This window comes from Abrus precatorius, unplaced genomic scaffold (assembly GCF_003935025.1).
Source record: "Abrus precatorius isolate BTA unplaced genomic scaffold, Abrus_2018 Scaffold3, whole genome shotgun sequence".
Classification (NCBI taxonomy): domain Eukaryota; kingdom Viridiplantae; phylum Streptophyta; class Magnoliopsida; order Fabales; family Fabaceae; genus Abrus; species Abrus precatorius.
The window spans coordinates 34,178,757-34,196,865 of record NW_020874373.1 but is presented as its reverse complement, the minus strand read 5'-3'; the positions used below and the strand labels follow the sequence as shown (position 1 = coordinate 34,196,865).

The 18,109-nt window shown below is 28.5% G+C and overlaps 3 protein-coding genes across 3 annotated transcripts; all 3 read left to right on the top strand.

Annotated features, from left to right (window-relative positions):
• Positions 1-5,557: 5,557 nt before the first annotated feature.
• On the top strand, positions 5,558-7,500 carry LOC113861113 (phenolic glucoside malonyltransferase 2-like). The gene has a single exon (XM_027493732.1). The coding sequence runs from the start codon at positions 5,681-5,683 to the stop codon at positions 7,286-7,288; it is 1,608 nt and encodes a 535-aa protein (XP_027349533.1). The 5' UTR covers positions 5,558-5,680; the 3' UTR covers positions 7,289-7,500.
• Positions 7,501-9,485: 1,985 nt separating this feature from the next.
• On the top strand, positions 9,486-11,173 carry LOC113861117 (phenolic glucoside malonyltransferase 1-like). The gene has a single exon (XM_027493735.1). It carries the CDS (start codon positions 9,668-9,670, stop codon positions 11,015-11,017), a length of 1,350 nt encoding a protein of 449 aa, XP_027349536.1. The 5' UTR covers positions 9,486-9,667; the 3' UTR covers positions 11,018-11,173.
• Positions 9,624-17,337, top strand: LOC113861118 (phenolic glucoside malonyltransferase 1-like). Its single transcript, XM_027493736.1, has 2 exons — positions 9,624-9,667; positions 16,000-17,337. The coding sequence occupies exon 2, from the start codon at positions 16,000-16,002 to the stop codon at positions 17,335-17,337; it is 1,338 nt and encodes a 445-aa protein (XP_027349537.1). The 5' UTR covers positions 9,624-9,667.
• Positions 17,338-18,109: the final 772 nt, after the last annotated feature.

The window sequence follows — 18,109 nt, the reverse complement described above, 5'->3', positions numbered from 1 at the left end:
TTTAAAAATTATTAAAATAAATGCTTTTAAATAAATAGTTATCACCACCAAACATGTTGATTATTTGGTAGGAATTGTTTCATCTTAATTTATAATTTTGAATTCAAATTTCAATAAATACAAACAGGTAAATCATCTAAGAAGAATTATTTTAGTTTAATTTGTAATTTTAAATTCAAATTATGTTAAATAGAGAATATTATCATATCAATTCAAATAGAGGATACTTATAGCTTTTAAAAAAAATAAAAAACAAGTACATCAAATCATACTCTTGATACAAAGCTTTTAAGCAATAAGGTCCAGTTTGGCTGGCCAGGTTTCATTATCTCAATAGCAAACAGTTAATTACGATGTTAATTCAATGAGCCTTTTTGGCACAAATTCTGGTCCTAGTGTTGGGTGAGAGGGACTGAGAAAAATTATTCCACCAGAATTCAACTTGGGATAGTAACTTCTTTGAAACAACAGTTGCCGAACCTCTTGGACCAAACCACCGCCACTCCAATAATGACACATAAATTTCAATGCCAATCGCTATCGCTAAAGAATCACGCGTTCAAAACGAATATGTTACCGGGAAACGCCAAAATATAATTAAGTTAAGCAAGCTAGAAAGTAAAGAAAACTGGATCACTGTGATAAGGATATATATTAAGTGGGAAATCATTTTGTGCGAAAAGCTAAGATCCTTGATCTATGCCACTGAATGGTAAGAATGAAAGGAGTTTTATGAGTCTTATATTAAAATAGTGTAACAGCCACGCAAGACTCCAAAATTACTCTTGATATGTTTTTCTAAAAACCAGATAATTGAGTAGTATATGATTATTTTTTGTATCTTTTTTATATTTATAATATCTCAAGAATACACAAAATAAAGAAGATAACTAAAAGTTGTCCATTAAAATTGTTTAAAAAACATTTTGTTAAAATATATACATTGATACAAATAGGCACAAAAGTGAAAAGCTGTCAAATTAAGAGTTTGAAAAATCATATTGTGGTCTAGACCACAAATTTGACACGCCAAAAACAATTATTCAATATTTTACTGTGTTCAAAGAAGTTTTTGCTGTCAAATTTTTTCGACGATGGAAAGCCAAGTCTCCCCGCAAGTAGCAATAGGCTAAAAACAATGAAGCACTAAAAAATATAATAAAACATAAACAAAATGTGATGAGATGCGCAGAGATCGACAAGTTCAACACCGAAGCTACTTCCTTAACCTGCTTGGGAATATTTAGACCTATCGTGTGAATGAAAAGTTTATGTTAAATGATCATCAATGCGTTCAGTATCAGTGCTTCAATCAATCAATACATAAAGTAAAGTGTTGTGGATCTAATATTTTGTTTGGACTAGTCAATTAATATTGTAGTGGTTGAGCGCGTGTCTTGTTCCTCACTGTAGAAGTTGCACTAAATTACATGCTTGAAAGAACCAACTTTAATTTTATGCATATAGATTTTAAATTTGCTTACCAACGCCTATTACTTTAAGTAGGAGCTCAGTTCTCCTTAATTAAATAAGAATTTAGGTGAATCCTGTAAACAGAAAAAAAAAAGTATAGAAAGAGTTTTGTTTTTAAATAGCTTTGTTTTTTACTCGATTTGAATAAATCAAATTTAATTAATATGACTTTTGAATATTGAGGGTTTTAAGTAAAAAGCAGTTTGAATTAAATAGATGAATAAATAACTATGATATTTATTACAATCATCATTTGTCAAACATAAGTATAAAGATTGTCAATTTGTATTTCACCCCAAACATAAAAAAGAAAAGTTTGACAACATGTAAGAACCAAATTTTCAAAAGAATGTGGAAGAGACCACAACAAAACATACACACCTATTTTTAATGTGTAAATGTTGTAGGCTCTCAACTAAAAATTAATTCTTCCAAGGCAACACTCAACAGTTTTCACAGTATACAATAACATTGTTTTGCTGTCTTTATGTATTTGAGTACTGATACTTCTTATATGAATAAATTATTTATTTGTTGGTTAAAAAAATAGGGTATCATAATTCAATTAACATAAAAAAGTATATTTTTTAAATATAATTTTTCAATGCATTTTTATCATTGATTAAAATTATTGTAAACTATTAAGCTAAGTAAGAAATATTAAATTAAGAGGATAAATTATCAGTAATATCTTCAATTTTTTTATAAAATTCTTTCAACTAAAATATACACAATAAGAAAACTATAAGAATTAATTAATGAATTAAATTTTAAAAAATTAATTACTATATTTTAGATTTATCTTTAATTAAAGTCAATCTTTATTAGTATATTGATGGTTAATGTTTAGGTCCAATATATAAAAATAATAACAAATATCCCTTAAACTTAATAAAAGATCTTATATTAAGAATCATAAAAATATCTCTCATAACAAGAATTTACATGAACAGATTACGAATTTAATTAAACTTCAACAATTACAGACGCCATGTGGGATTATATAATTCCAGAATAATCTGACAGAAATTTTCAGGCAACGAAGAGAAAAATAAAAGACATGAGATTGAGTAGAACAAGTGATTAAGTTGTTGGGACATGTGTCACTGGTTGTCTCTTCTTCCATGCAATGTCGGACCATACGCATGCCCTTTGCTTTGTCGGCTCACCTTTATGTTTACGGATAAATGAATCCTAGTAACATGTTGGCAACATTTTGACATATTTTTCTTAAATATATTTTTTAAAAGTAAATAATTACACACATATATAGAAATAAAAAAAATATAGAAAATGAAAACAACATTCATAGTTAATAGGTATTAATATTTATTACGGTTTCTTCAATATATTTCTTGAAACTGCAAGTTGCCTGTAGCAGAATGTGTTACGGTAGTTGGCCCAGCACAAATTTTCCAATTGAGATAGATATTATAAGTGAAAGTGTACACATTAGTTTGAGAAATTTTTTAACCTTGAAAATTCCATTCACAACTTAAAAGATCAATCCTCTGACTTTTTTACTTGTTTAAAGGATCATCAACTCATCATATATAGCATATGCATTAACTATTTTAATCCTCTGACAAATAATTGCCTTGCTATCATAAAACTCATATAATTATATATGCTGATTGTTTTGAATTGCTCCATTATGCTCATAATAGCCGATAAACAAATTTGTTAACATGAAAGCCTGAAACTGATAGAATTACAAAGTTTTTGGGCAATATCTACACTATCAAATTCTATGTCACCCCTTGGCTTCCACTCCATCCCATATCCTTGACAATTTTGCAAACATTATGGAAACAGAGCACAGATAATCACATGCCATTACATGAATGTCATATCATGCTCATTCTATACCATAAAATATATTTTGTACCATTACTCCCCTTTGTTTTGAGCTAATCTTTTAATGAAAAATGTTTTTAACACATTTTTAATAATTGATTAATATGTATGGAAATTTACAAAAATAATGTAAATTTTACTTTTTTTCTCACTCTTAATTTAAAATTCTCACTCATACTTTTTTAATTTTTAATAAATTTTAATTATTAATTAAGAATGTGTCATAAAAATAGTGTATTAAAAAATATATTTCTGACGCCCATATTTTTCTATTCATCCTCTTCCTTGCATGCACATGGAAATTAAAACAAGATAACTGAAAAAAAAAATCAGAAAAGGAGGAACAGAAAAATATTTAAAATAAAAAATAAACTACTAATATTTAACATAAATTAATGGTTGAGATCATTTTCAATAGTAGTTTAATTCAAAATTAATAGAACATATTACCACAATACTTAAAGTTTAACAATTAAATGTAGATGTGAAGTAGATCCTGAAACAATAGAAGGGTACAACAATAACAAAGTATTATACTATCAAGACGCAATCATGACGTTGTGAATTCGGTTAAAAATTAAACACATGAGAAGGATAATAAAAATAATTTCATATGACACAATTTTCTTTACGCTTGTTTTTGCAATAACCTGATCTTTCCTAAAGTGTGTTATCCCATCTTAGCCCGCATCTGATTCACGTCAAGGACACTATTTACCTCACAAAGTACACATGCCTTATACACAAACTTGATAATTAACATGCATAATCCATTTCAACTGAAAAAAACAAAGGATTGGCTATATATGTGTTATAGATAAAACATAACATAAAATTTTAACAATCACCAACAAAAATAAAGAATTTAACATCAGTTGAAGATAATTGTTAAAAAAAAATAAAGAGTTTAACGTCAATTTTATGCAATAGCTGTTAAATAAAAAGATTTTAACATTAGGTTGAAATAACCACAAACAAAAATAAAAAATTTAATATTAGTTATTTAGTCAACTACCAGTAAGATATCCAACAAGAAGAACAAATAAAAAAGATTTTACACGATCGAATATCAACCTTAACACTTTATTGCAGAAAACAAGTCTCATGTTGATGTCATAGTTGACAATGAAAATAGTTGCTCATGGGATTGATGACTAATGTGAAGTTGCATTTAGCAAGATTTGTCATCTAAACATGGATATGACCAAACATAACCATGAATTTGTCCCTCTCGTTAAGCTTGGATGTTCTGATAAAGATAATTTGGTTACTGCCTACAAAATATAATTTCAATACAAAGTAGATTTTGGTTTTTGTCACTAGCACCTTCACTAACAAGAAATTTTGATTTTTGAATTTTGATTAGTAAATAATTGATAAAAAAAAAACTTCTTTGCACTTCGATTACCAAAGTCTTGATAGTTTTCTTTTCTTTCCAAATTTTGTGTTCAGAATGATTTCCTTTTTGCATTTATCAAGTTCTGGGTTCTTTAGAGAAAGCACAGTGGATTGAGGTTGCAAAGGAAAAAGAATCCTGAATTATTTATAAAAAAGAAGAAGAAAAGACGGGTAATAACGCACATTTATATGTCTACTCCATTTCTTTAGTTTCATATATTAGGTGACTCCTAAACAAGAGTAAGGCTTCCTCTCCTTCAATCCATTTTTTTATTTTATCTTTTAATTAACTTCCAAACATATAGATTGATTATGTCAAAGGATAACTAATTCTATTGGATTGATTGCTTTTTCTAAAAATTGTTGGTTACATTTCAATATTCTCGCAATTCACATTTAACCTTCCTCATTACTCTTATTTGATTGATCGCTTATATTATTGACCTCCGAAAGAAGACCATAGTAGTGTCCTTACTACAAAGGCTTTTTTCAGCTTTGTTATTTGATAATTTTTGTAGGGCTAATAGCTATCAAGTATGACACAATAAATCACTTGATATATAGTATGATGAAGAAAAATGTACACGAAAATAAATAGGTGGTAAGTATCTAGTGCGTTATACGAGTCTCTTAATTATAGATAAAATTTTAAAAAATATAAATTTAAAAACATTTAAAAGATTGATTTTAAAAAAAGTAAAACGCATGCATCTGAATGTTTTTAATTTTAAAGAAACTCAAAATTTGTTTAATTGATAATAGAACATTTTATTGGTAATATATAAATATCCTGTTATGCTTAATATTGATTGAGGAAATTTGAGTAGGAAAAAATATTACTCAATAATTAATTATGCACAGTAACATTAAAACAGATATTACAAAATAAAGAGAGGGATCGAGAAAGAGAACAAAAGAAATCTAGTGCATTGTTCGAATCACGGTGGTCTGTATGAAAATATTTCTACGAAAACCCAATGAAGGTTATCTGTTAAAATTTTTAGACCACAGTTTCCTTATCTGTGTCTCATTCATCATCAATTTTGAATTCGTTGCAATTTTATTTCTACTATTTGCGTCACCGTGCTTAATTTTCATACCTAAAACATTTTCATCATCAAAAGCAGTGGGGCAGAGTTATCACCAGGTCAAAGAAACGAGAACCATAACCACCTGCTTTTCGTTTTTCCTTGTTTCTACCAAGCTTCAAGAACCCATGAAAATCGTAGAGGTTTTCAGTGTAAAACCAACTTCTGCATCAGAAGAGTTGCCTACTCAAACATCACTTCCCCTTACCTTCTTCGACATACTATGGTTAAGGTTACCACCTGTTCAACGCGTTTTCTTCTATGAATTTCTTCATCCAACCGCACTCTTCTTCGATACCCTTCTTCCCAAACTCAAACACTCTCTTGCTCTTGCACTTGGCTACTTCTTCCCTCTTGTTGGACACCTCACTTGGCCCATTGATTCCAACAAACCCATAATCAAGTACGACAATGGTGACACTGTTTCCCTCACTGTTGCTGAATCTGATGCTGATTTCAACCATCTAGCTGGCACGGATCTTTGTGAAGCTAAAGAAATTCACCATCTTTTACCTCACCTGACCATATCCCATGAACAAGCTACGGTTGTGGCCTTTCAAGTCACTTTATTTCCAAACACTGGATTTTCCATTGGAATCACTTCACACCATGCTGTTCTAGATGGCCAAACTTCAACATCGTTTGTCAAATCATGGGCTTATCTTTGCAGAAACTTAGGAGAATCAACCCCTTCTTTGCCACCTCAACTTTGTCCATTCTATGGAAGGGAATTAATAAAAGACCCCAATGAAATAGCTGCAAAATATGTCCGTGATTGGTTAAAGAATGGTGGACCCAACAACAGAAGCCTCATGGCTTGGGATCTGAAAGTTCCAGAAGACGCAACTAGAGGCGTATTTCAATTGTCACGTTCAGATATTGAAAAGCTCAAACAATTTGTAGTGTCCAAGAAGAAAGGGAACAACAAAATTCAATTGTCAACGTATTTGGTAACTGTTGCCTATGCATGGGTTTGCAGACTGAAAGCTGAGGAAGTGAAGGAGAAAAGAGTTATGCTAGGTTTGAATGTTGATTGCAGGAGTCGTTTAGATCCACCTCTTTCTGCAACATATTTTGGGAACTGTGTTGGAGAAAGATTTCCAAGTGCTGAAACAAGTGAATTGTTAGGGGAAGATGGACTAATTGTGGCTGTGGAAACACTGAGTGAGGCTTTGGAAACTCTGAAGGATGGAGTGTTGAATGGAGCAGAAAATTGGTCTTCAATGGTGCTTGATGGTCTTACCAATGATGTGAAGATAATTGGCATTGCTGGGTCACCCAGGTTTGAGGTTTATAGTAGTGACTTTGGTTGGGGAAGACCAAAGAAGGTGGAGATGGTGTCTATTGATAAAACTACAGCATTTTGTCTTTCCGATAGTCTAAATGGTGATGGGGTTGAGATAGGTTTTGTGTCCAAGAAAGCAGCAATAGAATCCTTTGCTTCTATTTTTGTCAATGGCCTTGAATTTTGAGTCCCTTTGGGTAAGATCTAATAGTGGCTTTACATCAATAAAACCTAGAGAAAATTTAGGTACTCAAGTTATCATCCTATGTTTTAATTTTTATTTTTTATTTTTTTGTTAAAACTGCAGTTTTACTTTAGTATTTATTACTGACTTCTGCTGTCAATCTTTGTTACACAAGTAAAATTATAGTTTTAATTAAAAAATATTGAAAAGTTCTAAATTATTAAATTGTTATAAATACTTTTATTCATTAATTTTTTGTTTTGTTGGTGTATGAATTCAATTGTTTGACAATCATGTATCGCTGTTGCTTATGATCTGAAATGTTTTGTTCATGTCAAATCCTTTAAAATCATTGAAAGTTTAGAATTTGTTTTTTTGAAGTTATTTATACCACAATTTTTCTTCTGAAATATCTCATTGTAGATAATGATTTCAAATTTTTAAAATTGTCTACTGTTTAATTGGAGTTGAATTATTTTATTAAATAAATACTTTTTAGCAAAACAACTAAAAAATTAGTATTAAAATATAAATATTAATAGTTAACTAAATTAGATAACAATAAATATTAAATTTGCTCAATTATTAATATTTATTAGATATTATTTAAACATACAATATAAAATTTTCAAAAAAATATATCTTTTTATTAAAAACCTGAAAATTAGTTTTTATAATTTTAAAAGAAACGGGAACTATTGACTCCTGTAAGAACCAAAATTTCAGGTCTAAGTAAAATGTATTTGTTTTAGACAGTGTGAGTTTTGTCAGATTATTTTTAAAATAAATTATATATATAGTTTTTTTAAAAAAATTATAAAAATATAAAGTTTAAAAATCGCTAGTATATAGAAATTTAGAAATTAAAGATCAAAGAAGTGATAAAATTTTAAAAGTTATCAATAACGATTTTTAAAAAATATTAAAAATTAAAAATTATTAATGACATTTTTTTAAAAATAATTAAAAATTAAAAAAGTACACCAAAAGTCCTATTGACAGTTTAATTGGCAATTGGCAATTTTTTAAAAAACTATATTTTCGTAATTTCATTAAAAATTCTATATTTTGTGAATTTAAAAAAAAAACTATATATAAAAAAAGAGCCAAGTTTTGTCAACTCCGTGAAACAACGAATAAAGGTAATCTTCAAGAGCCAAATTTATATGCAAAAAAACTTTTGTTATTTTTTCTTTTTCATAATTGTAAAATTAACTTAAAATTTATAGTTGTATAGCTAATTGATAAAATTAAAATTGTTTAATGGAATTAATTAGACAACTAATTAAAATATATTAAATAATTAGAAAACATATAATATGATATTAATATAATATAAGGATTAAATGTTACTAAATTTACTTAATTATTTATTGTTAAAATTTTAATTAAATAATTATTTATTTATTTTCTTATCAATCAACTGATTAGATATTTATTTATTATTGATTAATTAATTATATAATAAAAATTCAAATTAAGGGTAAAATAAAAAATAAATTACTAATAACTAGGATTTAAAAACTAAACACTACTTCAGTTAATTTTTTAAAAAAAAAGTTATTAACATTTTTTATTTACTAAATAACTCTATTAAATTATTGGTCAAATTAGTAAATTACAAATTTGTGTTATAAACACTAAAAGAGTCACACTAATAATTAATTATTGTTGACAATAATGGACGGCACATTACTCATTAACATATTCTCAACTTAATTTATAATTTTTACTGCTTTTTATTCCTATAATTTTTTGTTTTTTTGACAAACCCACTTTTACTAACTCGGACCCATAAACAAGCTAGCTAGCATATACAGCCCACGTTCAAAAATGGGACCAAGACAGTGTACCTTTTAGGAAGATTTTGACTAAAGTTAAAAAAGAAAAGGCCAGGCCAACCCATGTCCACACCTTCAATAACGTCCTTCTTTTAGAGTGGTAGATATAATAATTGAACCAAACAAATTGGTAGATATACGAGACACGATTTGTGGTTGTAATTGAATTTGTACGGATTACGTTCTTTTATTGCAGCTGCTTTTCGATCATTGATTTTGAGTTTAATTATCATAATTTCACCATACTTATTTTGTTAAAAGAACAACTCTGAACACATGAAAAAATGTGGATCATTGAATTTTAAATCAATGATCTAAAGTTATCCAAATTGAGTGACTTAATAAAGTTAGAGAATCCGAATCCAAATCCAAAAATATGTACGAAATACGAACAATGCTGGATTGCTGGGAAATTTTTTAACTTTCATTGAACCATTTTTTATGTTGTATCAATTTTTTCTTTAAAACATTTTCATCTTCAGATCAGAGAAACCAGAGACAGAACAACCTGCTCCAGCAATTTTTCTTGTTTATACGAAACATGAAAATCGTAGAGGATTTCAGTGTAAAACCAACTTCTGCATCAGAAGAGTTACCTACTCAAACATCACTTCCCCTTACCTTCTTCGACATACTATGGTTAAGGTTACCACCTGTTCAACGCGTTTTTTTCTATGAATTTCCTCACCCACCCTCACTTTTTTTCAGTACCCTTCTTCCCAAACTCAGCCACTCTCTTGCTCTTACACTTGGTTACTTCTTCCCTCTTGCTGGACACCTCTCTTGGCCCGTTGACCCCAACAATCCCATCATCAAATACAACAATGGTGACACTGTTTCCCTCACTGTTGCTGAATCTGACGCTGATTTCAACCATCTAGCTGGCACGGATCTTTATGAAGCTAAAGAAATTCACCATCTTTTACCTCACCTGACCATATCCCATGAACAAGCTACGGTTGTGGCCTTGCAAGTCACTTTATTTCCAAACACTGGGTTTTCCATTGGAATCACTTCACACCATGCTATTCTTGATGGCAAAACTTCAACATCGTTTATCAAATCATGGGCTTATCTTTGCAGCAATCTTGGAGAATCAACCCCTTCTTTGACCCCTCAACTTTGTCCATTCTATGGAAGGGAATTAATCAAAGACCCCAATGAAATAAGTGCAAAATATGTCGGTGATTGGTTAAAGAATGGTGGACCCAACAACAGAAGTCTCATGGTTTGGGATCTGCAAGTTCCAGAAGATGCAATAAGAGGCTCATTTCAATTGTCACGTTCAGACATTGAAAAGCTCAAGCAATTTGCAGTGTCCAAGAAGAAAGGGAACAGCAACATTCACTTGTCAACATATGTGGTATCTGTTGCCTATGCATGGGTTTGTAGAGTGAAAGCAGAAGAAGTGAAGGAGAAAAGAGTTATGTTGGCTTTGAATGTTGATTGCAGGAATCGTTTAGAACCACCTCTTCCTCCATCATATTTTGGGAACTGTGTTGGGGTGAGACTTGCAGGTGCTGAAACAAGAGATTTGTTGGGGGAAGATGGAATAATTGTTGCTGTTGAAGCACTGATTGAGGCTTTGGAAACTCTGAAGGAAGGAGCACTGAGTGGAGCAGAAAATTGGTCATCATGGTTGCTTGATGGTCTTATAGGTGATGTCATGATAATTGGTGTTGCTGGGTCAAACAGGTTTGAGGCTTATAGTATTGACTTTGGTTGGGGAAAACCAAAGAAAGTGGAGATGGGGTCTATAGACAGAACTGGAGCATTTTGCTTTTCTGATAGCAGAAATGGTGATGGGGTTGAGATAAGTTTTGTGTCCAAGAAAGCAGCAATGGAGGCTTTTGGTTCTCTCTTTGTCAGTGGCCTTGAGTCCCTTGGGTAGATCTACTTGCTGTTTCTCAAACATTGTTGCTGTTGATTGTCTAAAATGTTTGGTTGATATGATATGCTTGATGAGGTACCTTTTTCGGAAGCCTTTATGATTGTTATTGTCACACACTACTTTTTCTTATATGAATAATCTGGATAATAAGACTCATTTCTCAATCACCCTTGGTGCTCCAGCATCTCTAATTTTGTTCCTCTTTAATTCTTTACATGGTGCAGTTGACTATTTCATATATGAAAAGATAAGAAAACAAAATAAAAGAGGATAATAGCTTTGTATGTGCATATATGATAGATACATGATAACTGGTCTTCTATCCAAGTTTAGCAGGGAGACAGTCACCTAACACTCAACTAGCTACTGTAACTATCAGTTAGTTTAACTAAAAGACATGCCATAAATGATTCTTCATATCCAATTTTGATTTAATTCCAAGACATGTAAAGAGGTGAATGAAATATGTATTTACTACCCCAAAGTCATAATTGTCAAGGTAGAAGTGCTAAAAGGGATGGCCACTCCCCTCCAAGTTGCCCAATACTCTGTCAGTCTAATTTACACTTCAAACAAGTTATTTACATTTATTATTTTCAATTGAAAATTGAATCACCCCTTATCTTACTTCTCTGACTAAAGTAAATATTTGTTCATGCAATTTTGTGAAGGTATCTTTTTTATGAATCTTTTCTTGTTTAGATATCTGATTCAGGTTAATATTGTTTTCTAAACATTAATATTCTTTTTCGTATGCCTTTTTTTTAAATTTAAGATTAGTATGTTTTTGAAGAATGATAATAATTATCTAATAAAGAAATATGCTCATTAAGAATAAATAGATATTGAACACCTTTGCTGCTAGGTCTAAAGGCTCTTCTATCTAATTACTAATATATTTGAATTAAAAATGATAAACAGAGAGAGAGAGAGAGAGACAAGGCTAGAGGCCCTGAGTTTCAAACGAATTTTAAAATCCAACAAATTTCCGTCAAGTGAAAGAGATTGAAAGAAAATAAATATCATTTACTAAAAAAGATTAAAGTCTTTAAAAAAGCAAGAGTCTACTATTATTTTCAAATATATTCATTATCACATTTTAATCAAGCAATTGCATTATGCATGATATATAATAGAATATGTGGCATATTAAACGTCACATTTTTTTATATGTTTAATTTTTTAACATATTCATTTACACAAATTTCTCTCTCATATTTATTTACACTGTGAAAGTTAATAAAACTAAATATAATAACTTTTACCAAATGATGTGTTCGAGTAATTCATTCATCAATTGCAGTAATCATTCATTGAATCAAGCACTGTTTTTTCTCAAAAAAAAGACATACAAAAACAATATTAATTTACAAAAATATATTGGAAAACAGACTATATATTTTTAATTGCATGTACAAAGTCTTAATTTAGTCAGAACAGTAAAATAGTCAACAATATAAAGGTGCGTAAAAATGTTAAATTAAATATTTTTTTTGTTTAAATTGTAGTTTAATCAAAACAATAAAGAACTAGAAAGAAAATGATGGCCTTTTCAGTTTCTAGCACAATACAAAAAAGCAACTTTGAATAACTTTACTACGTGCGGTTTGAGCTTCAGTGCTATAATTGCCGAGATGGAATGTTAATCAAGAAATACAAAGGATTTTTTTCAAGATTAATATTTTGTTTTCAATTCAGCTTTATTTAAAACTTTAAATTAGATCCAAATAAAAAATTCAAACATAATTTCTACGAAAATAATATTTGATTAAATGCATCGATAACAATTTTATCAAAATATATTTTTAAAAATTATATTTTTCCACGAAATTTAAATTCTATATTTATTTTAATTACAAGTTTTTTGTATTATCTAAAGTAGATGCAAAACCATCTTTCCTGTAACTTTTTGGATAAACCATAAAACTTATTAAATCGTTTACAACTTTTATTACATACTCGCACGACATCAATAAATTGATTTTTTAAATAAATAATTAAAATAATTATATAATTAGCTTAAATTTTATAAGTTTAAAAACCAAGTATTATAATTATTAATATAAATATTTTAATTTAGTAATAAAAATATAAAAAATGAAAATTTTTAAATTAAAAAACAACATAAAAAATATTTGACATAATAAAAAAAACTAGTCCCTGAAAATATTAAATATTGCTAAAAACAATACTAAATTGTTTTCATTCAAGAGTTAGTACTCAGAATTTATATATAGATATTGATAATTTTTCATTATATTAATAGTAAATAATATATAGTTTTATAATAAATTTATTAGCTAATAATTCTAAGAATTGAATGGCTGAGAATTTCATTTCTGGGGTGATATCTCTGCTTTTACGGAAAAACTTGTATTTGGTTTAGTATCTCTGTGTCATGTATTAGAAGCGAATATGAGTAAAAGCATCTTTATTGTTAGTGTTTGGTAACGACTTTTTAACTTAAAATTAGTTTTATCATTAATTATTAATAAAAGTGGTCTGTATTAGAGGAGCATTCAAGAAGAATCACGTTATTTTTTAAAAAATAATTTTTTAAAGTATTTTTTCAACTAAAATTTAAATTTGTTAATTTAATTTTAAATAAATAATATAATAATTTTAATAGTATCTGTAAAAAGTAATTCAAAACTCAAATTTTAATTTTATTACTAAAGTAAAAAAATAAGAAAGTTCTTTAAATACATGTGACACTATGAAATCCATATAAAATAAATTTAAAAAATTATTTGAGTTCTATCACTAAAAATGTTTTAAGGTGTTAATATGTGATATAAATTTAAAAATATTTAAAATTATGAATTTTAAATTGTGAATATAAAAAATAATTAAAATTAACTTAATAATAATTAATACTAAATTAAAAAAATTTCAATTTTTCCTTTCTAATTGTTATTTCGAACTGTTAAGGAAAAAAAAAAACTTAATTTACTTTCTTTTTTTCTCCTGCACGTTGTCCGTGACTTTCTTAAGAAAAGTTCTCAGCACCAACAGATGGTGATATAATATGCATTTACGATTAGCAACCAACAATAGCTTTTGAATTTGTTCTGTGTTGCTAAAAATGAAATGAAAAATTTGAGAACAAATATACTGGATAAGAAAATAAATATCATTAATATTTAACGTGGTAAAAAAAATTAAGCCTCATATAACTTTAGTATGTTTAAAAATTAAAAATTTATTATTTAACTCTTTATTTTTTATTATTTATTGAATTAATTAAAAATTAAAATTTATTTTTATTTAACATTTTATTTTATAATCTTAAATATTTTTAAAATTTATAATCTTAAATTTTTAAATTAATAATTTTAAATAATTTTTAAATTTATAGTTTTAAGTATTTTTAAATTCATGTTCGAACAGAAATGTAATATGCTGATTTAAAGAATAATAGAAAAATAATATCGTTAGTTAAAATGCGATGTATTCAAGTTGTGACTTAAAAAAGAAAACTCTAATAAAAAAAATATGTATCAAATACATAAAGCCAAAGGTACCAACGAAAAAGAACTTGTCCATTATAAACATTATAACTTTAGCTAAGGAGTGAAGATAAAAGTATTTTTAAAAAATTGTATCATACTTAAAAGGTGACATCATTATGATAAATTATCTAATAATAAATTTATCTGTCACTTTCACTCCAAACAAAAATTGGACACCATAGCGTGTCCAAATCCTTTTTCTAATGATAATTAAGGTTCACAGGCTAGTTATTTTCAGGTCTCACGAATCTCAAAAGTTTAAGAAAACAAATAATAACAATTATTAATTAAGAAGATGGCATCTAATCTGGTACCTTGATGGATTTGTCCAAGCACAAAAAACAGCTCTTCACACCCAACCAGCTGTTGGAAGTAATAATCACATTACTAATTACTTTCATAGTTTATTAAATAATAACAATAACATTGACATTATAGGAACCGTGGGATATGATCACCGACCAAATAGAGTCCGTATTAGTCACGAATATGACTTTATAAAAAAAAACCACTCCCCTTATTCTTTATTTTTATTAAAAATATACAAATTCAAATAAATTATTTTGATCAAATCAAACACTAAATACAAATTTAAAATATAAGGGGTAAAAAAATACTTATAATATTCAGACTAATTTAAAGATTTATTCAATTAATTGTTACTTTTGTTTTTCTTTATTTATTTTCCTCTCTTTCATCTCCAATATTATCTAATTGCTATAAATTTTAAAATCAACTATTATATTATATATATAATGATTTTAAATAAAAATACTTAATTATTGTAAGAATGAAAATAATATGAATTATTGAATTTTATTTAAATATTTAAACACAAAATATACATTTCTTTTTTAAATATTAAGCATGTGATTATTAATTAGTAGGTTTTGTTAACCTCATTTCTAAGAGTTGAGTTTAAACATACACAAATAAAAAAAATTATAAAAAAATACATAGTTATTATATTAAAATTATAAAAGTATAATAAATGTTTTTTTTAATAAAATTTTACTATTATTAGTTGTTTATTTTCAGTCTTAAAGACTAAAATTAACAAAACTCTTAATTAATTTTTAATATTAATTATTTATATATAATCATATTATCTAGATTTATAGATATACAAAATCTGGTAAATTATTGTCTTAAAAATATTAATTAAGACATTAATAAAAAATTTCATTTTTAAATTTTTTACTTAGTATTCTAAAATTATTTATTAGCATTTATATATATATATAATTTTCATAGAAGATAATATCGATCGCATATATGGTGCATGTGTTAAATTTTAGATGGTCTATATATATGTGTGTTTTTTACCACTTATATTGTAGTTATGTGCTAATTTTTTATATTTAAAAAAACATTATGGCTACGTTTGAGTAGGTGATAGCATGTGATCCAGGGAAAATTTTCTCATAATATATATATATATTTCAGATCTGTACCAAGATGCAAGAAAACATGAAAATCGTAGAGGTTTTCAGGGTAGCACCCATTTTGGGATCAGAAGAGTTACCTACTCAAACTTCGTTTTCTCTTACCTTCTTCGACATACTATGGTTAAGGTTACCACCTGTTCAACGCATTTTCTTCTATGAATTTCCTCACCCAACCTCATTCTTCTTCGATACCCTTCTTCCCAAACTCAAACACTCTCTTGCTCTTGCACTTGGCTGCTACTTTCCTCTTGTTGGACACGTCACTTGGCCCATTGATTCCAACAAACCCATCATCAACTACGACAATGGTGACACTGTTTCCCTCACTGTTGCTGAATCTGATGCTGATTTCAACCATCTAGCTGGCACGGATCTTTGTGAAGCTAAAGAAATTCACCATCTTTTACCTCACCTGAACATATCCCATGAACAAGCTACGGTTGTGGCCTTTCAAGTCACATTATTTCCAAACACTGGACTTTCCATTGGAATCACTTCACACCATGCTGTTCTAGATGGCAAAACTTCAACATCATTTGTCAAATCATGGGCTTATCTTTGCAGCGACCTAGGAGAATCACCCTCTTCTTTGCCACCTCAACTAAGTCCTTTTTATGAGAGGGTCAAAGACCCCAAGGAACTAGGAACAATATATGCCAATGATTGGCTAAAACACGGTGGACCCAACAACAGAAGCCTTATGGCTTGGGATCTGCAAGTTCCAGAAGACGCAACAAGAGGCTTATTTCAATTGTCACGTTCAGATATTGAAAAGCTCACGCAATTTGTAGTGTCCAAGAAGAAAGGGAACAAGAAGCTTCACTTGTCAACGTTTGTGTTATGTGTTGCCTATGCGTGGGTTTGCAGGGTGAAAGTTGAGGAAGTGAAAGGCAAAAGGGTTATTTTAGGTTTCAGCATCGATTGCAGGGCAAGGTTAGAGCCACCTCTTCCTCCAACATATTTTGGAAACTGTATTGGAGGAAGAGCTGCAGTTGTTGAAAAAAGAGAATTGTTGGGGGAAGATGGACTAATTGTGGCTGTTGAAGCACTGAGTGAGGCTTTGGAAACACTGAAAGATGGAGTGCTGAATGGAGCAGAAAATTTGTCTTCAAGGCTTCTTAATGGTGTTACCACTGATGACAAGATAATTTCCATTGCTGGGTCACCCAAGTTTGAAGTTTATAGTTGTGATTTTGGGTGGGGAAGACCAATGAAGGTGGAGATGGCTTCTATAGACAAAACTGCAGCATTTAGTGTTTCAGATAGCAGAAATGGGGATGGGATTCAGATAGGTTTTGTGTCTAAGAAAGAATCAATGGAAGCCTTTGCTTCTCTCTTTGCCAAAGGCCTTGAATCTTGAGTGCCTCTTTCTTCAGTTTCCCGTGTTCTTACATCAATAAAATTTGTGATTTGCATTGTAACTCTTAGAATTTTCACATTTAATTTCTATTACATTTATTTTTCTTCTTTTTTTATAATTTTTTATTACATCATCAATCACATCTCTTAATTATTTCCCTTTTTTTATTCTTGACTTTTTATTAAAAAATAAAATTTTAAAAATATATTTATAAAATAAATATTCTTTAAAATTATTTTCTTGTTTGTGATTTTTTTATGTATATTATACTTGCATCTGTCAACGTTGAAGTCAATATTACTCTGAAAAATGCAATACTTGATTAAAAAAAAAAGTCTTAAAAGAAATAATTTTAAAAAATACCTATTTAAAAAATTTTAAATTACATTTTTTTGAGTAAAAAAGGAAAGACTTTTATTATATCTCTCTTCCTTCTAACCACATTCTATGCAAAATGTGAATGGGAATGGATTCTTATTATTCTTTCCATGCGATTACGGTGATTTAAATTACATACTTAACTTTATACAAAGAAGCATCACGTTGAAACACACTTTACACTCTAGTAATTCACCCGTATCCATAAGTAATATTGATTGAAACATTCTTTCCTCGGGATGATAAAAAATAAAGAGCTAACAGGAACTAGCAAAATTTATCCCTAATAAATAAAGAGTATTTATCCGTTAAACACATATAAATATAGATATAAAAAAATACGACAAATTTTAACGAAAATAAGTTCAGTGTGAATACACTTAGGGAAATTTAT

What these genes read in the sequence shown, in the direction of transcription:
- LOC113861113 (XM_027493732.1), top strand. Translation starts at nt 5,681, where the DNA reads ATGAAAATATTTCTACGAAAACCCAATGAAGGTTATCTGTTAAAATTT.
- LOC113861117 (XM_027493735.1), top strand. Translation starts at nt 9,668, where the DNA reads ATGAAAATCGTAGAGGATTTCAGTGTAAAACCAACTTCTGCATCAGAA.
- LOC113861118 (XM_027493736.1), top strand. Translation starts at nt 16,000, where the DNA reads ATGAAAATCGTAGAGGTTTTCAGGGTAGCACCCATTTTGGGATCAGAA.